The following is a 24,146-nucleotide window of genomic DNA, read 5'->3' as shown; positions in this document are numbered from 1 at the left end:
CCGTGGTGGTGCCACAGATGGGTGTGTCTCCAGAGCACTGGGAGGCAGGCTCGACCTCCAGCCCGGCACAGTGGGTTAAAGGATCCGGTGTTGCCACAGCTGCAACACAGGTCGCAAGTGTGGCTCCGATCTGATCCCTAGGCCTGGGAACTTCATATGCGGTGGGGTGGCCACACGTGAGAAAAAAAAAGAAGAAACAACTCATCTGTTCAAGTTTTATATTTATAACAAACATAATAATAATGAAAAGGTTTGAAATATCACCGAGAATTACCAAAGCAGGAAATAAACAAATGTTACAGGGAAAAATGACGCCGACAGACTTTGCGGACACAGGGTGGCCGCAAACCTTCAATTTTTAAGCATCGCAGAATCTGCGAAGCACGACGCGAGGAGGTACGCCTGCGCCCACGGCGGGGGGCAGCGATGTTCGGGGCAGCTGGCTGTGGGGACGCTGGCTGGAGCAGTTGTAAAAAGAAGAGACCGAACACCAGAAGACGGCGTGAGCGGAGAGGTGGGTTTATGTGACACGTTTGCAACACGACTACAGTTCACAGAGGACTTGTGCTCACATGATGGCCTTTCCCCTGTGACACGATCTGCAGAGGAGAAGGTCTGCCGCGTTTCACACGTCAGGAACCGCTGCTCAGACACGAGGCTCCCGGCAGCAAGGCCCCCTTTGGCGGTTGGGCACGACCTTCTCCAGCTGGCTTCTCCCCACCTGTCATGATTCCCGCTCGGGAAAGGCTTTTTCTCCTGTCTTTCCCCTTAAAATAAATCTCACCAGGCCTCGCCCCAGCCCCGGCTGTACCCTCTCTTTAGCAGACCCGACCCACTCTCTCGTCTTTGCCGCCACACGTTCACCCACGGCTGCCAATCCTGCAGCCAGATCCCCGCCTCGGAGCCCTGTCCGCCTGCCTCCTGCTGAGCCGGGGCCGCGATGAGCAGCCGGGGCCACAGCAGCAGCCGGCGGGCCCTCGAGGGGGGAGGCCGGGGCGCAGCGGAGGTACGGGGCTGGCCAAGACCGAGGGAGCTCGGACTGTGTCCGCGAATCTGAAATACTCAGCATGATTCTTCAATATTTTCCTTTTTGATTCTCTGTTAACTCTTTTTATACCTGCTCTCAATTTCAAGCTGCTTCTATCCTTTCTGTGAAAGCAAGAGAAGTTTAAAATATGAATCTGAATGACACAAGAACCCTGTATGGTAGACAAGCCAAGGACTGTTAATTTCACGATTCACTCGCTCGCTCACTCACTGATTTGTTCAAACACTTGTTGGGCACTTTTCACGTGCCAGGCGTGGCGCGAGGCGCCAGGTTTAACAATGATTAAGACAAAGGCCCTCAAGGAGCTCACAGTCTACAGGTAACCTACTGAGCAAACCGAGGCACAGAGTGGTAAATGACTTACCCAATGAGGTAGTGACAGCTAGGGACTCGGAACGTGGGACCAGAGCCGGAGAGAGCGCAGGTACAACCAACTCGGCCCCTCTGACCGAAGAGCAAGGCTGTGCACAGAAACATATTACAAAATCTGCGTGCAAAACAGATTAAAATCATTTCCAATTTTCACCATGATTGAGTCATGTCTTGCAAGGCATTAAGCCACCACCTGATGGCATTTCTACACTTGCTCCCACAGCTCGGGGCATGCCACCAGTCTGCTCGGACACAATGACTCTGCAGGGAGCCTAAAGTCCAATTTTAGCACTGGGAACCACTTTGAGATCCTGCAATTAAGATCCACGAACTCTGTCTTTTTAGGGCCGCTCCCGTGGCATATGGAAGTTCCCAGGCCAGGGGTCAAATTGGAGCCGCAGCTGAAGGCCTACCCTACAGCCACACCGGATCCGAGCTAGGTCTACAAACTACACCACAGCTCATGGCAATGCCGGATCCTTAACCCCTTGAGCAGGGCCAGGGATTGAACCTGCGTCCTCATGGATACTAGTCGGGTTCATTACCACTAAGCCACAACGGGAATTCCCTAAGTCCATGAGCTTTAAATGGATAGAATATTTATGATACTTCTACATGTAGAAGTTTGGAAAAAACTCCCTCTAACCCTCATTCAGAGGATTCTAATAAGTTAGAGATACCACCGAAATTAGAGAATATGTCTGTCACTTTCCATATATACATCATTTCGGCTGTACAAGGCTGAAAAGCTTCACTTAGACATATTTCATAAGTCATCTAAACATCATACAAATATTTACAAAGACATCACATCCGGATGCACGTGGACACCCATCTATTGCAGACAGGAACCCGTGTAAGGCCACTTCTTTTGTGATAACAACACATGATCCGGGCGGCACAGGGCAGCGTCCACGAGGAAACGTCCGGCCAGCCTGCTCGCTGTTTCAGTGATACTCTGCGATTCCGTCATTTCAGGAGGCAGGATGTCTACTTCGCTGACAAAAAGGAGTGCATGATTATAAAAGGAGGTGTTTTCAAGTGCAGGAACCACAAGTACCCAGTCGTCCAAGCGGTGAACTGCTCGGAGGTGCGACGGTCTCGCTGCTGCTACTAACCGGGGAGCAAGGACGGTTATTGCTCCGAGAACCCCCTTGGACGCGAATCCGTCCACAAGGGATGTGCCGAGAGGCCGCGACACGTGACCCGCTCGTGCCGTCAGTTGCTCACTTCAAGCAGCTCTTCGCTTTGCTGCGGAGTCTTCTCTTCTGAAAAAGAACACACGTGAGAAAAATCCTCCTAAGCGAAGGTCGGAAAGGCAGGCAGGTAACAGAACGTACAATTCAAGCGCTTATTCCAACATCGGAAGGCCTCCGTCCGAACCGCATTCCCAGGCTGACGGCATGAGGCTGGGACCTTCAGTCTCACAGAATAACCTCGGACTCGAACACGTACCCGAGAGGACCGGGCAAAGGATGCCGCCGCCTTCTCCAGAGACCACCTCCCAGTCTGAGTGGTCACCGATACCCACGCTCCAGGGAACTGAACCGCAGAGGTGTTAAGAACGAGTCTAAGCTATACTTAAGAATTACCTCGTAACTTTTCTTCTCCTTCTTTTTTTCTTTTTACAGCCACACCCGCACGCAGCACATGGAAGTTCCCAGGCCAGGGATCAAACTGGAGCTACAGTTGCTAGCCTACACCACAGCCACAGCCACACTGGATCCGAGCCGCATCTGTGACCTACGCCTCAGCTTGTGGCAATGCCAGATCCTTAACCCGTGGAACAAGGCCAGGGTTCGAATCCTCACCCTCACAAACACTATAACGGGTTCTTAACCTGCTGGGCCACAAAGCAAACGCCCATCTTCTAATTTTTAAACTCATGTTTTTCTAGTAAGGAAGAATGAACATGTCTATAATGCCATAACATTCATTTTTAAAACTGTATGTATTTTTTTTTTTTTTTTTTTTTTTTTTTTTTTGTCTTTTTGATATTTCTTTGGGCCGCTCCTGCGGCATATGGAGGTTCCCAGGCTAGGGGTCCAATCGGAGCTGTAGCTGCCAGCCTACACCGGAGCCACAGCAACGTGGGATCCGAGCCGCGTCTGCAACCTACACCACAGCTCACGGCAACGCCGGATCATTAACCCACTGAGCAAGCGCAGGGATCGAACCCGCAACTTCATGGTTCCTAGTCGGATTCGTTAACCACTGCGCCACGACGGGAACTCCATAAAACTGTATGTATTTTAAAGATCATTAGAAGCTTAAATTTTCCTTGGCGTTCCCGAAGTGACTCAGAGGTTAACAAACCTGACTAGCATCCACGAGGACGCAGGTTCCATCCCTGGCCTCGCTCAGTGGGTTAAGGAGCCAGCACTGCTGTGAGCTGTGGCGTAGGTCACAGACGCGGCTCAGATCTGGCGTGGCTGTGGCTGCGGTGTAGGCCGGCAGCCGTAGCTCTGATTGGACCCCTAGCCTGGGAACCTCCATATGCTGCTGGTTCAGCCCTAAAACGCACACACGCACACACACAAAAGACAGGAAAAAAAAAGAATCTTACATTTTCCTCATCACAAAGCTGGTGGCTTACCTTTCTCAGGGGGTCCGGGACGTTTGCTTTTAGATGAAGAGGCCCCCGCCCCGTCCGACACTTTACTGCTCGAGTGGCCCTGCTCCACTTCGCACAAGTAAACGTCGATGGGGCCTTTGGTGCTCCGGATGTGCACTGTGATCGAGTCCTGGCGAGAGACCCAGAAAGCACGGAGATGAACGGCAGACGCACTAGTTATATCCGCCCCACTTGTTTCTTTCTATGTTGTGAGAACTATTTCACAGCTTCTGCTTCTGACGTGAAACACAGCACCACGGAGGTTTCAAGCTGTTGCATGTATCCTATGAGAAAAGCATGAGAGGGAGTTCCCGGCGTGGCACGGTGGTTAACCATCCGACTAAGAACCTCGAGGTTTCGGGGTTGATCCCCAGCCTCACTCAGTGGATTAAGGATCTGGCGTTGCCTGAGCTGGGGTGTAGGTCGCAGACGCAGCTCGGATCCCGCGTTGCTGTGGCTGTGGCGTAGGCTGGTGGCTACAGCTCCGATTAGCCCCCTAGCCTGGAACCTCCATATGCTGCAGGTGTGGCCCAAGAAAATACAAAAAGACAAAAAATTAAAAATTAGAACAGCACGAAAGAATACAACATAAAGAACATTTTACGCAACTCCAAAATAGTGTACTTAGTTGCATTTTTTTTTTAATTGTGGGCAATTCCCCCACTGATTACAGCTATAAAAGTTTCAAAGAACACTGTTGGAAACTCGGGCAGTTGCCTTTCTACCATACACCCAAGAAACCCATGTACCCAGTGAGCTTCAGTCACAGGAAACCCCTGGCCGATTCGCAGAGCAGAAACAGTGCCCTGATGGCGCAAGAAGGTCCTCAGAGCCAGACGGGGCGGCCTCGGTACCCAGGAGGGCGTCTCTCCCCTCAGGAGCTGACCCCCCGCCACCGCCACCCGGGGCGTCGGTACTTGAGACTCAAAAATCAGTATTCTGATGACAAACAAATCAATGCCCCCGCAGACTCAGATGGTAAAGGTGTGTTAAGACTTCAGGCCCCTGAAGAGGTACTGAGCTAACTGGAAGGACCACTCTTCCACCCACTTGAAAAGGAGGATGCCGTCCAGACCCAGGGTAGCTCGTAGTTTAAAATGTGGAAACGCCCGCGCCATCAGTGGGGTGGGAGCGCCTGAGAAGTGCCCTCGACGCCTAACCACATCCCGTTACAGATGATTCCGCTGCGGTTTTCCCAGGAGCGGGTTCAGCCGTGACGTCAGGGCCACCTTCGTCCCTCTCCCTGCCGGGCTGGGGACGAGGCGCCCTGCACGCTCCCCGCGGGCCACAGCTTCCCGAGACCGACGGGCGGGCTGTCCGACATCTGCCTGCCCCGGGGAGGCCAGGCCAGGGCTGCTCGGAGTGGCACAGCCCGCGCCCCCCGGTCGGTGTTTCTGAGCAGCGAAGGAACCACTGAGCTGCGGAGCGCGGCGGCGGAGGCGGTGGGACGCGCTCAGCCAGAGGCTGGTCAAGGCTTCCACGCAGGGAGCGGGTCCACGCCGCCCCTCCCTCAGCTGCCCAGCTCTGCCATGACACAGCAAAAGCAGCCAGAGACGACACCGAAACAAAGGGGCACGTGGCTGTGGCCCAAATGGATTATTTACTTACTAAACCCAGCAGGCTGCATCTGACCCGAAGGCCCGCCCATCCAGCCTGGCCCCAGATCCCCAGATCGGCCCCAGCCTGCCGTGGATCCGGGTGCACCCCTGCTCCCGCCGCCAGCCCCTGCTGCCAAGAGGGCCTCGCTGTCAGCTTTTAAATGCGACTCTGAAGAGACGCCTCAGGCATGATTCAAAGGCTCAGGAAGATCTGGCGATTACAGCCTGAAGCAGCTCACGGCACAGAGGAGAGAACAGACCAGCAGCACTGCAGTGTCGCGCCCCCAAGCCAGGACAGACGGCGACATCGGTGACTGTGCGTCAATCCGAGGATGGGAAATGACTCACGTTAAGTACAAACGTTACTTAGCAGACTTGGAATATGTCTAACTCTAAACAGAACACGTAGGAGGTATCGCCAAGAAGTCACAACGTGCGTGTGACTGGAGCCGGGAAAGCCGTTCCCGATCCGTCTATGATACACGGGGTCTCACGTGGAGAGGGCTCTGCGGGGTAAGAGGAAGGGCGGGGGGCGAGAACCTTCTTCCCAGCGAGGGAGCCAAGTCCCTACAGCAGCGCGAAGGGTGACACTAGGGCACAGATGGCCTAGCAGGCTGACGGAACTTGACCTGCCCTGAGAACGGCCACACTCCTGGGCCGTGCCCGCAGCATGCAAAAATTCTGGGGCCAGGGTTCGAACGCATATCGCAGCCGTGGCAACGCCAGATCCTTAACCTGCTGAGTCACCAGGGAACTCCAACAACTATCTTTCAACACAAAAGGTCCTGCAAGCAGCTGACAACTGATAATATTTTCACTGACAGCAATTTCACTTCTCGTTGTAAAAGTCTAACGGTGTTCTCTTTTGCTGGTTAGTCTTCTATGAGGCTGGTTCCTGAGTTCATTCCCTAGGGCCCTGGCTGACCCCAGCTCTTGCTTCTGGAACTTCAGCACTGAAGCCAATTCCTGGTGGCTCCTCTCAGGAGCATTAGAGAACAACCGTTAAGAACAAACTCGGGAGTTCCCGTCATGGCGCAGTGGTTAACGAATCCGACTGGGAACCTTGAGGTTTCGGGTTCGATCCCTGGCCTTGCTCAGTGGGTTAGGGATCCAGCGTTGCTGTGCACTTCGGTGTAAGTTGCAGACACAGCTTGGATCCATGGTTTCTATGGCTCTGGTGTAGGCCGGTGGCTACAGCTCCGATTCGACCCCTAGCCTGGGAACCTCCATATCCCGCGGGATCGGCCCTAGGAAAGGCAAAAAGACAAAAAACAAACAAAAACCAACAAACAAACGAAAAAACCAAACGTGGAAGCCAAACTACCTGGGTTTACATTCTGACTGTCCCTGTGTGACGGCGAGAAAGTTCATCTTTCTGTGCTTCAGATTCCTCAGCTTTAAGTGGGTGACAATCATGACCACTGCACTTGTTGTGCTATTAAAACAAATGATAACGTGTAAAGTGCCTCGAGCAGCATCAGGCCTGCAGCTAAGAGGCACGCACTGCTTAGGAAGTCGCTGGGACCGCCACAAAGCACTGACTAAGGACCTGGCCTGCCCCTCCCTTCAGTCTTCTGAGAATTGCAGGGCTACCTACTTCTCTGGGAGCAGGAACATCCAACCTGGTTTCTGCCGGAGCTTTAACTGCAATTACGATCTGTTCATGGAAGGCCTGAATGCTGTGAATATCTTGATACGTCACATACGCTAGTGTGAAAATCAGTCAAGGATCTTTAAGCAGAGTGGGGACATAATTTCTCTCTTATAATACATGAACGCAAAGGGTAATGCTGGAATACCTTTAGTTTTTATGGGCTACAAACTAAGCAGTCAGTAAAAAAAAAAAAAAAAAAAAAGTCATATATAAATCTTTTTTTTTCCATAAACAATTCTTAGGACTTTTTTTTTTGGTCTTTTTAGGGCTGTATCTGTGGCATATGGAAGTTTCCAGGCTAAGGGTCGAATCAGAGCTGCAGCTGCCAGCCACAGCCACAGCCACAGGAACGCGGGATCTGAGTCACATCTGTGATCTACAGTGCAGCTCATGGCAATTCTGGATCCTTAACCCCCTGAGGGGGGCCAGGGATCGAACCTGCGTCCTCCTGGATGCTAGGTGAGTTCATTACCTCTGAGCTGCAACGGGAACTCCTTAAGACTTTATAAAGTGTTTTATATTTACAACTTGAAGAAGCCCTTCTGACTATACTGCAGTGATTACGATGACATTTTCTGGAAAAAAAATAATAATAAAGTCTGAATCCCTAAAACAAATACAATGCATGAAGGTATTCAAATGCCTCCCTTCCCTACTCAGTGCTGGCTCTTACTAAGAAAAAATACTCAGTTTCAATATTTTGATGAGAAAGAATCTCCTAATATGTAAGGTGGAAAGAATCTCTAAAAAGTAGAAACAACTCAGACAATCGGTTTTCCAGGACTATCACGTACTCCCGGGACTGCCCTCATCCGAAACCATTTCCCATCTCGCTACCTGAAATTTTTTCATCTTCTCTTATTGTGTCTCCTGAAATTTTACCAATTATGTGATTTGGTGGGTTTCTGCAGCATTTTTTTTTTTTTTTTTTTTTGGTTACTCCACAAACCTTTTGACTGAGTATAGTAATAGCAATTATTTTCCTAATAACTGTACTGTGGAAACAGGAGTTTTGACTGGCATGAGGTTTAGGTAAACGTGAAGCATGAACAGCTCGGAAGCGGAGGCACCTCGGAAGGGTGCTGCAGGGGGGCCAGGGCAGCACAATAGCCCAGGAGACCCGGGAGCAGATCAGCCCCAAAGACAAGGCCCCTCCTGGCCCCAGAGACACTGAGCCTAAAAGCAATCCTGACATCCAGCTACGTTAGGCTTTGTGGACTGGAATGGCAGTTTCGGTACCATTTCTGCAGCCACTCATTTGCTTCTAGAGGTCTAATTTGTTACTTAACTCCTCAAGCTGACCCCACTATTTAAAGTAAACTGCTTTGGAAGGAGATATTTTTTTCAAAGGCACAGAGTTAAAGGATATCTTTCGTTTTCTTTGTCATCCGTTAACTCAAACAACTGCTGAGCACAATCCTTAATCAACTCATCCAGAGCGTCTTCCATCGCTGATAAGTCGGAAAGCTCCTCCTGCAGTTTCTTCTGCTGGGGCACTGCTCCGAAGTTGCTAAGATCAGATCCTCTTTAAAAGAAAAAGACCCCCATTAATAACACCGAGGCGACTACAAAGTAACACAAGTTAGGTTCCTGCCATTTCTATCTGGCGCCTCCTACAGTGACCGACAGAAACCAGGGGTGGAACCCCACTCCCGCCTCCCCTCCTTCCAGACAATCATCATTCCTCCTGGATTTTGCCCCCATGTCCATTCCTTTCCACAGGGACTCTAGAAACAAAACCAGCATCGTAACCCGATGGAAACGAGCAGTAGAAGGGAAAGCTTAATGCAGGTTACTAAGTGTTGAACTAAGAGTCAATAACACCCAGTTTCAGGCCCAGCTCACTCTATTCCTAAAGCATGATTTTTGACAAGCTGTAATCTTTTAATCTCTTAGTTTTTACATTGGAAAAACAGTGTTGACCAAATGATGGTCCCCCTGCTAAAATCCTCTAAGTCTTTCTTTTCCTCTTCTGTGCACATTCTATTCGGTTCTATCTGAATATAGTGATATAGAAACTCATATCATTTACAAGCTACAAACCCATATATATATATATTTATGACTGCACACGAAGGATGGAAGTTCCCGGGACCAGGGACTGCATCTGAGCTGTAGCTGCGACCCACGCCACAGCTGCAGCAACACCGGCTCCTTTAACCCATGGCACCAGGCTGGGGACTGAACCTGCACCTCTGCAATGACCAAGCCACTGCAGGCAGATTCTTTACCCATTTGTGCCACAGTGGGAACTCTCGAAGAGGAAATAAAGAGGGAACGGCTGCTACTACTCGCTCAAATCTGATCGCAATTAGTGATTCAGAACAGTCTGATATTAAGCCCCGAAGCGTTAACGTTACTTAGCAAACAAGCGCAGCTTCGAGTTCAACCTGTGCGGCCAGACAACTGAACAAAGCAACCTCCTTAATGAGCGCCTTTCCTCTAACAGCAAAGTGGGTTATTTAGAGTCAGTTTATGATCTTTGTTGGCAGATTTCTCATTTGCCTGGAAGGTCTCTGTGCACTTATACGCTGGAGATGTTTCTTCCTATTCCAGAACACTTGCCTCTTGCAGGTGTACCAGCGTCCTTCCCGCATGGGTGCGCCACACGGGAGCGCAGGCAGCCACAGGTACAGGGGCACCTGAACCATGAGGTCTTCTTTCCACGAGATCCTTCCCCATCAGCGAAATCTTGAGCACTTACCTTTTAGACAGGAAGTCTCCTGATTTTTTTTTTTTTTAACATTCAGGGCATGGTTTCAAAGTGTGGCCTATGTCACGGTCGCGTGGGGTGGTTGTTAAGAACGGAGATACCTGCCTTTTCCCAGAACTGAATGACCACCCCTGCAGAGAGAGGTCTCTAAGTGTTTACTGCACCACAGGGCGAGAACCCTGCTTTACAGCCTTAACTGACTTCTCCCTGAGGTCAATCGTCCACCGGAACTTAGGAAATGTTTTTTAAAAACTCCTATACAATCAGATGCCCCCTTACCCTGAAAAGCGAAATTTTACAAAGTTGTTTTATTTATTAAAGCTTTACTGAGGTACGGCTGATTGAACGTGTTGAGAGAATTTCTGCTGCACGACACGCTGATGGAGTTACACATGTGCACACGTGCATTCTCTTTCAGATGTTCTCCCACATAGACGACCAGCGAATACCGAGTGCTCTGTGCTCTACAGCAGGTCCCCGGTGGGCAATCATTCCGTATACCTCGGTGTGCTAAAATTCTTAAAACTAATTTTAATTCCATTGAACTTGTCCATAATATTGGAGTGACACTCTATGTCCATGACTTTTAATTGGTACCAAGCAGGAGAGAAGAAAAAAAACACAACTGCTAGTATCTAGTTTGTTTTAAGCACAGTACTGTCACTTAAAAGCAGGAAAAAAAAAAAAAAAAAAAAAACAGGGAAAGTTTGAAAACAACTCACATCCATCGAATATGGTTCTTGGACTTTTTTTCCACCAGATCGATGCCATCTAAGACGTTGGTGATGTCGTACACTCTTCGCTTCCGTACCCCCAGTTTTGTGGCAACCTTGTTTAAGTCAAGAATACCCCCAGGAGCAGATCTGACAAGATCCATAAATTTTCGAGTTAAATAAACCAGTGATACATCAAAACGAGGTCTCTTCACTTTTAGAGCTTCTGGGAAACAAAATAAACATGATGTGTAAAATTTTAGGTAGCATTTCTCAATGCATCAAAAAATCCATTCATTTCTTCCTTATCGGTAAGCACAGACACCTACAGATATGCCACCCACTGACCAAATCACAGCTCATCTTTACAACGCAGATTTCTCAAACTGGCTAAAAATGTATTAGCCTAGTCCAGGTAAACAAAGGCTTTACACTTAAGGAGTATATTTGAAATATGCCAACAGTTTCCACCGAGTAGCACAGCATCTTACTAGACACAAAGTAGAGAGTCTGCACCGCTACCAGGAATAATATTAAAAAAGATTTTTAGGGAGTTCCCATCGAGGCTCAGTGGAAACGAATCTGACAGCATCCATGAGGACAGAGGTTCAATCCCTGGCCTTGCTCAGTGGGTTAAGTGAGTTGTGGTGTAGGTGGCAGACATGGCTCAGATCTGGCTTTGCTGTAGCTGTGGTGTAGGCCAGCAGCAACAGCTCCAATTCGACCCCTAGCCTGGAAACATCCATGCGCCACAGGGGCGGCCCTAAAAGACAAAAAAAAAAAGAAAGAAAAAAAGATTTTTAGGGAGTTCCTGTTGCGGCTCAGCAGGTGAACCGAACCCAACTAGTATCCATGAGGAGACGGGTCCCATCCCTGGCCTTGCTCAGTGGGTCAAAGGATCTGGCCTTGCCACGAGCAGTGGTGTAGGTCGAAGACAAGGCTCACATCTGGCATCGCTGTGGCTGTGGCACAGGCCAGGAGCTGCAGCTCTAATTCAAAGCCTAGCCAGGAACTGCCATAGGCTGCTGGTGCAGCCCTAAATAAAAGACAAAAAAAAAAAAGATTTTTAAAATGAAAACCCTCATTTGGTCTTCAAGTTAAGAAATTCTCTATAAAGCAAAGGCAGAGACAGCGCCTCCCCCCCCCCGCCTTTTTTAATGTTGAAAATGCTCCTGTACTTGTCGTAGTGCTCCCCTGCTGACGAAGTCTGGAAAAATCTCAAATCAGTCTTCTAATGAGGATGATCATGATATACCTTGAGGAAAAGTGGCTTAACTACGTTTTAAGTCCTGCTACCCTGTATTAACCTGACAGATAAGCAACTGGAGGGGAAGCAATCTCTTTAATTCTCATTCACTCATCTACTGACATCGCTGGCTTTTCACACACACCCTGACCCTATACACTCGACAACATGTACATACGTATAGTTTTAAAAAAATTGAAAAACACACTACTTTTGAACATGCAGCTTTTAATTCAATACTGTGAATATCCTGACTTGTCGGCAAATGTATTTCAGCTTTACTCTGTACGGCTGCGTGTTGAACTGCATGGAGTATCTGCTAAACTCACGCCAATATTGGAAATTCAGACTGTCTCCAATTTCACTATTGTGCACAATATTTCAGTGACTCTCCTAGGGGCTAGATTTTTGCATGCATCTTGTTTCCTTCAGTTAAGTTCCCAGCTGCAGAACTGGAACTGTGGTTAAGGTGGCTAAACCTGCCTGGAGGGCGTGGCTTCCGTCAGCTCCGCCCACGCCCCAGGAGGCCCCTCTCACGCCCGTGTCAAAACAGGGGCCTTATCATTCTTTTCATCTTTCCCATTTGATACTAAAAAAGGTTTCGTGTGCAGAGGTCTGCAAATAATTTAATTTCCTCCTTCTGGTGTGGCGTAGGGCACCACTCTTGTTCTCTACGTCATCACGCACCACAGTTTGCTTTAAAAGAAAGCGTCGCCCTGTCTTCAATCAGAAAGGCCCTTATCCAGAACCCCTATAACACCTGCTCATTTTAACCAGCCTCCAAGAAGCAAAAGCATGTTTTACAATGTAAATAATTTCCACCTGCAGACCACTACTATACTCAAGATTAAACAGGGTGAAATATGAATACAATGTTTTTAAATGGAAGTAGGAGTTCCCATCGTGGCCCAGCAGCAACGGATCCGACTAGGAACCATGAGGTTGCGGGTTTGATCCCTGGCCTCTCTCAGTGAATCCGGTGTTGCCCTGAGCTGTGGTGTAGGTCGCAGACGCGGCTCGGATCTGGCATTGCTGTGGCTGTGGTGTAGGCCGGTGGCTACAGCTCTGATTAGACCCCCAGCCTGGGAACCTCTATGTGCCGCGAGAGTGGCCCTAAAATAAAAGACAAAAAAGGAAAAAAAAAAGGCAGTAGAAGGTAGTCACAATTCTACAAGAAACCCTGGAAGATGACAAGTGAGACACTCTGACTTTAAAAACATTTACATTTGACCCCTGAACAGGCAGGAGTTAAGCCGCACTAAACAACTGGGAACCCACAGCAGGTGGCCCTTCACCACAGGGGGCTCGGAGTGCCGCGAGACAGCTACAAAGAGGGGCAAGAAACGGCCTCCAAGGGCCCTGTCTGCCCGTCTGCCACTCTCTGCCGTGCTTCCCGTGAGCACAGGAGGCGGCTTCGCATTAACACCGGCGGAGAGTCGGGCTCCCCCACGCAGGTGGCTGCACCGCAGGTGGCTGCACTGAGGGCGTCCAGCAGCTTCTGCCCCAGACAAACCCGGGCAGCGCGGTGGGAGAGGTCGGGACAAGGGCCCAGGGGCTGTGCCCCCGCCGCCCTTTGGGACAGGGCGAGAGCCGCCACCAGGGGCGGTGGCCAGCACGTGGGGGGACTGTGGGCTTAGGCCAGAGGCACAGGCTTGACCCTGACCCGGCAAGTTACGTCAAGTCCCTGGGCCTGGGGGTCCTCATCCCGAGAGGAAGAGGACGACCCACTGCTGCATCGGGAAGGGTGGGTGTGACGATGCGTGCGGAGCGGAGCTTAGCACAGGCCGGGCACCCTGAGCTCAGGACCACGTCAGATGTGACTGGAAGCCTCTGAATGGGGCAGAGGAGGGAAACCCGTCCAGAGCAGAACGGACCACACGCGGGGCAGAGACGGGCGGGACTGGGTGAGCAGAAACGAGGCTGAGGCAGCATTTACACTGGGCGTCTAGGCACCACCTGGCCACTGGGGCTAAGGCCCCATGGCAGTGAGGGTGGGGCCGTGTGCCCAGAGAGATGGGGCACAGTCTAAGGGACTCCGAACACTGATCCACGGCAGGGGCAGAAGCAAAGGGCAGACGGAGGGCAAGAGCTGTCCTCATGCTTGCTGATGGCATTCAGTCCGGCCAATGGCAACAGCTGCGCTCACAGAACTCTGGGAAAACATCCCTAAACACATACCATCCTGGTTTAAAAACGACACTTCAAAGCAATGGAGAACCAACTGGCACGTGTGTACATTAACAGCCTGCAAGCTCAGGAGCTCCTCTTTTTGCCCAAATTCCAAGCTTTACAAATAATACATCTTATTTAAGTTACTCATCAACATGTGTACATTTAAAATAAATCCTTTATATCACACGAAGTTCCAGCTACAAAACCTAAAACCTCTTCAGAAGTCAACTTACTTCTCATGGACACATATTGTACATTATCTTCTAAATTTATCCTTATTTTTGATGGCTGGAAAAAAGAAGATACAAAAATTTAACTTAGTAATTTTAAAACAATGCAAAGGGACAGCAAAAAAAATCAAAACAAAAACAATGCAATAAATAGCATTTTCCTGGATAATAATAAAAGTTTTATTTCTTTCATGCTGGGGTAATACTTTGGGTGTGAGAAAACCAGACCTTCTTCTAAACTATATTTGCTCTAACTGTAATCACCTCTGACAGTGTTCACAGACTTGAACTGCTAAAGCTGCAGGGCCCTCCATCAGTCTGGAAGCAGTAATTAAAGAGACGGGTTGGAGAGGGAACAAATGGTGTGTGTGTGGGGGTGAATGTAAAAATTTATTACTAGACATTAATTTACTGACTGCATCAGGAATACAAAGGTGATCAGGCCACTGTCCTTGGTTCCGGAAAGCGCAGTCTAAGGCACATCCAAACTAACAAAACTGTCACAGGTAGCCATGCATTCCCCTGATAATTACTGCAAAAACAGCATTTCTAAAAATGGAAAATATTGCATCCTATACAACCAGAAACCTTGGCATTAGATTCGTAACTTCTTTTAAACTCCTGAGACAACCAGCTCCCCATTTTGCCAGCTCTTTGGAGGCTATGAAAGTTTATATAAACTGGTAGTAACACCTGCAGTACATTTAGAAATTAGTTTTTCAAAAAACAAACTTTACATAAAGCTGTGTAAACAGAAACCCATATCAGCCTGATGCTCAGAACAAAGTGTAACGATGCCACGTGCCTCCAGACAGGCTGCGAGCAGGCTCAGCTTCTGTCAAAGTGGACAAACTGGGGCCCAAATCGACAGGAGCAGACCCGGATAAGTGACTTCCACAAGGTGCTCTCGGAGGAGGGTCCGCAGCAGAGCGGGAAACAGCTGAGCCTCGGAAGATGAGGCAGACGTGGAGCCTGGAGGGAGGAGGAAGACGGGATCCCCGAGGCAGAAATGAGAGGAACGAACACAGGCATCCAAGATCAACTGCCCCGCACGTCTGAGGAGCCCCGAGGGGCCAGCGCGAACCCTCGGGACAGGAGGCTGGAAGGGCGTGCGAGCGCCTGGCTCGCAGCGAGGGTGGTGACAGTCCGCTACGGAGCCCGCTCGCCACGCTGGGGCCAGGGCAGGAGCTCCACACCCCTCCCAGCAGGCCCGGGGCGTCCTCGGGCTCACGGGTGAGAAACCTAAGCGTGTGGCCACTGGGCAAGAGGACCTGGGCAGGAAGCCTGAGGGCGAGCAGAGCGGCCAAGCTGCACGGGTCCCTGGCACGACGTCGCCCTGATCACCTGTGACAGGATGACAGCACCCGTCAGCAGGTTCACTGGATGTGGAATATTCCCCGAGACGGAATCCACTGTGAAATTAATTCGGTTGTTAGGATTTAAAGGCGCCCGTCGACAGGCGGGATGCAAAACCAGAGCTGGGGAAGCCGCCCCGGGAGGACTCTGCCCGGCCAGTGCTGCGCGGTGCTGACAACGGCGACCTGCAAGCCCAGGATCCAACAGGGACACGGAAGGGCAGGCCTAGCAAAGTCAAACGGCAGACAAGGAGGACCAGCTGTCACTGCTATTTTTACATTCCACCTCTCTGCTGATGCAGGAGGAGACAGAGCTGAAGGACCATTGGAAGATCCTTAAATGAGAAAAAAAAAAAAAAAATGCATCCTTATCACAGATTTGAAACCAAACACAAATATCCTGAGCTGTTACATACACTCCGGTCTGCTTACCAGTTTTCTGCTGAGTCCCTGCTGTTACTTCTGCATCTGCAGCCTATACCGCTGCGGTTACTGCCACGTCAGAATAAAGTTCACCGTCATCCTCAGGGCAGCCCCCGGCCCGTGGGCCCAAAGGGCGGGTCCCGCAGAGCCCGCAGGGGCCCTGCTGCTCCTGGGCTCCTACTCAGTTTGGAGCAGCAGGGCCGAGTCCTCCTCACCCAGTACTTAAGTTTCCCAGCAGGCCGCCTCCCTCTCCGCTCCCCACGTTTTCTAGAAGGGCACCTTCCTGCTCTCGCCACCCTCCCTCCGGGCTCCCTGTTGAGGCTGCTGCTGCTCACGGCCTGGCACGGGGTTAGGACGTTGGAGCCCCTTGCGCACACCCCTGGCTATAAGCCACATATTGGCTGTGCTGAGATCTGTGGGGAAAGAGACTCCATCCAACAGCACCCGCTCGGCTTTCCCTGCGAAAGTCAAAACACTCTCTCTTCATCTTAGAGGAATCGCAACACATCACGGCCCCTCAGGGGCAGACATCCCAAATAAAGATCTACAATTCTGGAGGTTTCCGAGGTGCCCAGAGCAAGGGCCTGTCATCTCATTTATACTCAAAACAGTTCCCGGCTTAAGACAGGGCTCAGGGCTACCTGGACTCCTCGACTGGGGGACGTCCCGGCCTTTGCCTCCAACACCTGTAGGGACACTGGTAACACTTGGAGGGTCACCTGTAACACCTGTAGGGACACCTCTATCACCTGTAGGGACGTCACTCTACTGCCTGTTCTCCCCACTACTGTGAAGAGTAAATGACACATTTTGTAAACTGTAAAAAAAACTATGAAAGCGCTTTTCCTTTCAGAACCAGAGCAGAGCCTGGCACAGCCGGGCACTCGGTAAACATTCGTTCACCGAGTGCACGGAGGTTGAAGCGGGACGCTGTCACAGCCGACGTCCACTGCTCAACAGCAGCGAGGACTTCCGTTCCCAAGGACGCAGGGCGGGGACACCCTCTTGGGGACACATCGGAGAGGCTCACTGACAGGCGATGAAACTCCTTTTCTGTTTTCTGACACAACTGCACCCTCTGGAAGCGGCTTTGCCATCAGAATGAAAGTTTCCTTACACAGCAGGGAGTAAGCTATTAATAAAAAGTAAAGGCAACGCCACCCCTGCCCTGGGCCTGGAGGGAGGCTGCCGACGGGACGGAGGAGAGGGAGAGGAGGTGAGGGCGCCCCCCGCAGGTGAGGAACAAGAGGCGCCCACGTTCTCTTCATCTTGGAATAATCTCAGCCTTCAGAAAAGGCACAGAAACAGAACCAAGAACTGCCGCATCCCCCACCCAAATCCCTCAAATGTTCCGGTTTTACTCCATTCGCTTTTTCATTTTTTTTCTCTACACACGTAATCTATTTGTCCTGACTCACTGGAGGGTAAACTGCAGATCTCTGAATAATTCAGTGCGCAGCTCCAGGACATTCTCTTAGACAAGCAGGAGAAATGCGGACTCTGAGGACAAGTAAGGGTGCAGAAGGAAGGGGAGCTTGTTACAGAAACTCCTTGTCAGGCTAAGACCGAGCACTCGGCCACACTGTCACCTGCAGGTCTGCGGGAAGCAGGCGTTAATGGACAGGGGACCTCACCCAGCAGGTTTCCTGCAGGGTTGAAGGCAGTACCGTTTCTCCGGGCAGCGCAGCGCATCCTACACAGTGAGAGAGAGACTGAGCAAAGGACGGTTAAAAAGAAGCCAGGACTGGAGTTCCCGCTGTGGTGCCACAGGATGGGTGGCCAGGACTCAGAGGTTTTAAAAAATCGCAGCCTCTCAAGAAGCTAAAAATTAAGAAATGACTTCTGAGCAAGAACAAATCGAAGGCACCGTGAGAAGAAGAGAATCTAAAGATGAAGGCGAGGATGCAACTGTTCAATTACTGGTGACGCCTCCAGATCACATGCCAGCACCTCAGAGTGCTTACTGCTCCGCTGCCCAGAGGCCCCTGCAGGAGGCGAAGGACGAAGCTCACCGATGCTCCCCATCCAAGGACAGGGCCTCCAGGCAGCCTCAGACGCCCCAGCAGGAGCCCAAGGCAGAGAAGAGGGTGGTAAAATCCTCACTACATCAGACACCCTCTCCGAAAAAAAGACGGGCAGACTCCGACAGCGGAACCCAGAGCCCCGAGGGAGACGTGGGAGCACAGAGCACCGTGCCCAGGTCTGAGACCTAATCAGGGAAGTCGCCACGTTTACCAGGCTGGATTCCAGAACTGCTCTGGACCACTTCCAGAGCGACGGTGACGCCCTGACCCGGAGTGTCTACGGCCGTCAGCCCGGGTCTGTCCCACCCGGGCAGTGCAGGCGGGGTGCTGGGGGGGTCAGGGAGCCGCATGTTTAGTTGCACCAGCCTAAGGAACTGCACTTGAGCAGCCGCCCTTGAAGAACGACACCCGAGAAGCCCGAACTCGCACTTCATTCCGTGAGTATAAAATCTGTTGTTTTGAGGCTCATGTTGGCCTGGATTAGGCCAACGGGAGCCTGTGCACAGCGGCCCCTGCAGAGAACACTTATTTTTTCAACACCTCGAGGATGGCAGGCCTCGGAGAAATGCTCCCTCCAACTGCCAGGGCGCGAACCTGCCCAGATGCCAGCAGAGCTGCTGCTGCTCCTGGTCCTGACAGCGTTTCTGTTGCGGAAGGAAGTCTCGGCGACAGGCTGGGCTCGGAGATGTCCCCGAAGACACGCCAAGGGGAGGCCGGGAGCAGCCCAAGCTCAAGGCCGGACCAGGAGCCTCCCGCTCCAGTCCTCGCACGGCTTCTCTCTCATCTGCTCAGGTCTAAGAGCCCCCCTGTACCTGAGCCGCCAAACCGAGACCACTGGGGCTGTGCTCGGCCCATGGGGCTCTCTAGGAACCGGCAGCTCCCGAGCAGCAATTCTGCACGTTCCAAGCCAGTTCACCAATGCGCCAAGGCCCGCGTCTAAAAACCCACTTTTCAATTTGAGGTCTCAAAGGAGAAAGACAAGAATAAAGGGTGAGTTTTACGGATAAAAGTCTTAAACAGCGCCTCCGAACTGGTTAAACATTCTCTACACGGATGCTTCGTTACACCGACGGCCTGTCTGGGGCGCGACAGCCCCCTCGGAGCCCTTTGGACCTGCACCTTTCCCAAGGTGACGGCACTGTGGTCACACATTTAAATTGTCCTTATTTTTCACCGTGCAGACGAAGTTCCATCTCTAATCAACACCGTGCTCTGCCTTCACGAAATCCCAGGTTTGAAACCATTGACTCGGGAACATCCACGCTCAGCTATACACCCACTACCGTTTGCACAGCATTTAATACACAGTTTCCTGAATACTCCCAGTCACCAGCCAATTAAAAAGTGCTGAGACAGCTGTCTGTTTTCCTGCCTGTAAAATGGTACAGTGATTCAAACACTCCAGCATTCAAACGTTTGCAGAGCACGTCCTTCCTTCATTCCATAATTATTTACCACGTCTTTTTATGAGAGGCACCACCTCTGCTGGGGATGCAACGAGATGGAGAGAGTCACTGCACTCGGGGACCAAAGAGGCAGATGCTGCAAAGAGGGAGCAAAGAGGATTTGTCACCCACAAATCAAGACCTGAAAAACCGTGGGAGGTAACAAGGAAAAGTGTGCAATATGGAGATATGGACATTTCAGCAACTACAAGCAGTTTAGGAAAAATAAATCCGGGGGTGTGATTACATTAAGAAGTTTCTCCTCTACCCTAAGAGCACTAGAGAACCTTGATACATTCTTTAAGCCAAATGACATGATCAGAAATAGGCTTTTAAAATACCACGACGGTTAGTTACTGTGCGGAAAATATCAAAAAGTCAGGGGCAAGACAAGAAGCGGGAGAAGAGGTTAAGAAGACACTGCACGAATCCAAAAGGCAGGCGATGGCTGCGATGGCAAGTGCTGGCGATTAATTTCACCGCGATTGAGAGGATGGAGGGGTCAGCTTGGAAAAGGCAAGGATGATGCCTGGGACACAGCTGGGCAACGTGGCGGGTGGGGCACCATTTACTGCGGTAGGAGCGAGGAAGCTGCCTGCTTAGGCAAGAAGATAATGAACTCAAATCTAAGTAGAGATGTCTAGTCGGCAGCAGGAAAGCTCTGAGCTGGATTTACAGATGTGGGAGTTATTATGACATGGTAACCAAAGCCATCGAATGGAGAAGAATATCTAAGACTTCAAGGAATATGAGTATCTTTGGAGAGTAAATGCAAAATTAAGCAGTTTACTCCGTAGTAAGAAGTTCAGAGCTTTTACCAAACTCTCCAAGACTAAGACCAATACAAACAGTTAATCCAAGTCACCAGAGTGGTGAATGACCCCCCCACCCACCCCCCACCCCGTGAAGAAACTGGAGAAAGTGGGAGATGCGCGAGGCCAACACAGCAGGGCTGGAAATGGAAGAGGAGTCTGCAAAGGAGAACAGGAGAGGCCAACTGATCAGACGGCGCGCAGAGATTACGTGTCCAAGGAGCCACTCGATGGCGAGAATTCCCCACAGGAGTGGCCAATCGTGTCAAAACTACAAAAGATACGGACACACACATCCACTGCAAGTGACAAGGTTGTTGGCAACCTGGGTTAGAACAGTCTCAGAGCTGTGCTGTGCGGAGGGGATAAGTCCCAGCAGCAGGTCAAGGTTAATGACAGGTGAGCCAGCAGACCCAGCAGTGTGAACAACTTTTTCAAAAAGTTTGGCTGTGCAGGGGAAGAGATGCAGTAGATGGAAGGGCACAAGGAACCAAGCGAGGGATCTTTCAAGCCAGAAATGAACTTGGCATGCGGTTTGAGGAGTGGAGAATTTACCATCCAGAGTCAGACCCTATGAGGTCAAATCCAGGTCTCCGTATTTACTGTCTAACCACAGGCAAGTCACCTAACATCTCCAAGTCTATTCGGGCAACTGTAAAACGAGAATAATCCCTGAGGACTGCTGCCTGGAATTAAATGAGATGATGCTCATGAACTATTTTTGAGCACCGAATCCTCCCCAGTCTCTGGGCAAACTGACTTGGGGAAATGCTTAGTTCCTGGTAAAAGGAAGAAATCAGCAGAGATGTTGAAGATGGGGGCGCGCGGGGGGGGGGGGGGGCAATGAAAAATGGTGGCTGCTTCAAGGGCTCTGAGAATCAAGGAGAATATATTGCATCTAGTCCGGAGCAATAGAGGAAATTGACCTTCTTCAGGGAGTTCCATGTCCCTTCCACTTCCTCTGTCAAACAGGAGGGAAAAATAACTTGCTGACTGGGGAGCCGGGCGGTGGGAAATGCAAGGTGTGGACAGTTTTAAATGGCTGCACTTAAGTAGGAGGAAGAACTGCAAGGAAGAACACAAGCGAGAGAACTTGCAGAGATCCACTGAGAGTCCGGAGGAAACCGAAAAGCATGATCATCTTAGGCGAAGTTGAGCGATTTTCTCCAACGCTGCTCTGTAGCCGACTTTGCAAAAGCCAAGGAGGCTGACAACATATCTGCCAGCAGATGCAAAGAAGGCGAGAGTTGAAGTGAGAGACCGGTCGGTTCACAAGACGTGATAGGCAGTACGCGCCAGGAGACGGAGGAGCAGCCCCGGGCCAGCCCCGGGCAGCGCACCCCCGAGACGACGGCCAGTCTGGCCTCGCCGCCGGCTTGGGGACCTCCCACCCCGCCGCTGGGACCCCCGCCTTTCCCGGGACTTACCAGCAGGCCCTCCACGTTGATGGGGTCTCGGCAGCGGCGGCGCACCGTCTCCTCCGCCGGGTCCACGAGCAGGCTGGGCAGCTTGCGCGCCGGCCGCTGCTGACTCATGCTGCCCGGCCGGCCGCCCCTCGCCCTCGCACCCTGCGAGCTCTCCCGCCTTCTCCCGCTCCACTCGGGCGCCGCCCCCAAGACGCCGGGTCCCGGGAGCCTGCACCCGCCGGGTCCCTGGCCTGCTCCGAGGCGCCGCCTGCCTAGGCCGGCCCGCGGACGGACGCGCCGCTGCCCCACGACCTCGGGACTTGGGACGCGGGCGGGAAGAGAGCAGGATGACCCGCGGGGCTCAGGACGCCCGGCCCGCCATCTTCCCGCATGCGCAGTGCGCCGCCCCCAGTGCGCATGCCCGCGGCGCCCGGCGCGCTCCCACGCGCCCCTCGGCTCCCGGAGGCCGGAGCGCGGGAAAGCCCGGAGGGCGGAGCTCCCGGAGGGGACGGCGAAGGGAGCGGACGGAAGACGTGGAGCAGGAATTCCCGGCGAAGGGGACGGGGCGAGAGAAAAGAGGCCGCCAGGTCGACGCAAGGGTCTCCTCGGAGCTCTTGGCACTACGGCCACTGGTAACTGAACGTGCTGAACGCTCAGTTTATCTTGAGCTCCCTCCGCACTTCTCAGGCACTTGCTCAGTGTTGAGGCTTCGGAAATGTTGATAACCAAACCGCCGTGGACGGACTGACTAGTATGCATCTTTCTTTCCCTTTTCTTCCCTCCTTTCACTTGAGGAATAAATGATTGGTTCCCCGTGGTGCCAGATATTGTGGTGGGCGCAGGAGAGAGTCATTGGGATCTGGCACGATTTCAGATGCCGGTGGAAAAAACAAAGAAAGGAACATTTAAAGCTGGGGCCAGAAGGTGTGCTTTCAGATCCCGGAGCCCGCTGCTTAGCGGATAAGACTAACTAAACTACCTAATCGCTGTGTGCTTCTGTTTCCTCATCTGTTCAGTGGGATTAAGGTTGTGGGGAGAATTAAGTGACTTAATGAATGCAGATTACTTAGCACCAGGAACAGCACCGTGTTTGATATAAATGCTCAAGTTCAGGGTGGAGTTCAGCAACTGAACGGTGATGGTTGGACTAGGGGCTTCTAGGCAGCCTGGGTGGGCTGGGAAGGCGTCCGGAGGAAGACGGGGTCAGAGGAATTCTTTAATCTTTGTGTCTCCAGAGTCTAGCCCAGTTCGTGGCAAACAGTAAGGGCCCGTCAAGGAATGATTTGAAGTAAAAGATAAATGAATGATTTAAAGTAAAAGATAACCTAGGGAAGCCTCTAGAAGACTGGATTTTGTGGCAGAAGGGAGAATTTCCCGGAGTGGTTAAATAACACCTTTACCAACCAGAATCCCTGGGAAGGCAAGCTTTGGAGACCAGAAGTGGATTTTTTTTTTTTTTTCCTTTTTTGCTGCCCCTTGTCATATGGGATTCCTGGGCCAGGGATCCGATCCCAGCTACAGTTGTGACCTATGCCGCAGTTACAGCAACACCAGGTCCTTAACCCATTGTGCCCGGCCAGGGATCAAACCCTTCGTCCCAGTGCTCCAGAGACATCAATGATCCTATTGTGCCGCAGTGGGAACTCCCAGAAATGGCTACTTTTAATAAGTAAGACATAGTTCAGATTTTACCATTTGAAGCAACATGGATGGACTTGGAGAGCAATTGCTAAGTGAAATAAGTCAGAGAAAGACAAGTACTTCATGGTATCACTTATATGTGGAATCTAAAAAATACAACAAAGTAGTGAATAAATCAAAAACGTAGACTCAGTATGTATAGAGAACAATCTAGTGGTTACCAGTGGCGAGAAAGATGGGGGAGGGGCAATATGGGGGAGGGGATGAAGAGGTACAAACTATTATGAATGAATAAGCCGCAAGTTCCCTTGTGGTGCAGTAGGTGAAGGATCTGGTGTTATTGCAACTGTGCTGCGGGTTGGAACTGTGGTGTGGGCTCAGTCCCTGGCCTGGGAACTTCTGGATGCTGCATGTGCAGCCAGAAACAAAAAAAATAATAAGCTACAAGGATATATTGTACTACATGAGAGAATAAAACCAATATTTTATAATAACCATAAACAGGATATAATGTTCAAAATTATAAATCACTATAGTGCACACTTGTAACATATAATATGGTTCATCAACTATACTTCAGTTTAAAAGATTACAAAGATAGGGAGTTCCCACTGTGGCTACTATCCATGAGGATACAGGTTCAATCCCTGGCTTCACTCAGTGGGTTAAGTTTCTGATGT

General features: G+C 51.0%; 1 protein-coding gene across 3 annotated transcripts; it reads right to left on the bottom strand.

Moving 5' to 3' along the window:
• Window positions 1-204: 204 nt before the first annotated feature.
• On the bottom strand, window positions 205-22,229 carry E2F6 (E2F transcription factor 6). 3 transcript variants are annotated; one of them, NM_001435406.1, is given in 7 exon segments: window positions 205-2,688; window positions 4,017-4,164; window positions 7,230-7,344; window positions 8,656-8,811; window positions 10,722-10,938; window positions 14,364-14,418; window positions 21,847-22,229. In NM_001435406.1, coding segments are annotated over 7 exon segments (849 nt in total). In that variant the 5' UTR covers window positions 21,955-22,229; the 3' UTR covers window positions 205-2,638.
• Between the last annotated feature and the right edge of the window lie 1,917 nt (window positions 22,230-24,146).

The sequence above is a fragment of the Sus scrofa genome, chromosome 3 (assembly GCF_054392235.1).
Source record: "Sus scrofa isolate SSC_HxYL_T2T_F1_AM1 chromosome 3, Sscrofa_HxYL_maternal_Yorkshire_Landrace_v2.0, whole genome shotgun sequence".
Lineage (NCBI taxonomy): Eukaryota > Metazoa > Chordata > Mammalia > Artiodactyla > Suidae > Sus > Sus scrofa.
The sequence above is the reverse complement of the archived record's forward strand: the minus strand, read 5'-3'. Positions and strand labels throughout refer to the sequence as shown.

Coding starts and splice junctions, on each gene's coding strand:
- E2F6 (XM_085015777.1), bottom strand. CDS start 10,876: ATGGATCTTGTCAGATCTGCTCCTGGGGGTATTCTTGACTTAAACAAG. Junction 8,812..10,721: donor AAGAACCATATTCGATGGAT/GTGAGTTGTTTT, acceptor TTTCTTTTAAAG/AGGATCTGATCTTAGCAACT. Junction 4,165..7,229: donor ATGTTCCTGCTCCCAGAGAA/GTAGGTAGCCCT, acceptor GTCTCTCGCCAG/GACTCGATCACAGTGCACAT.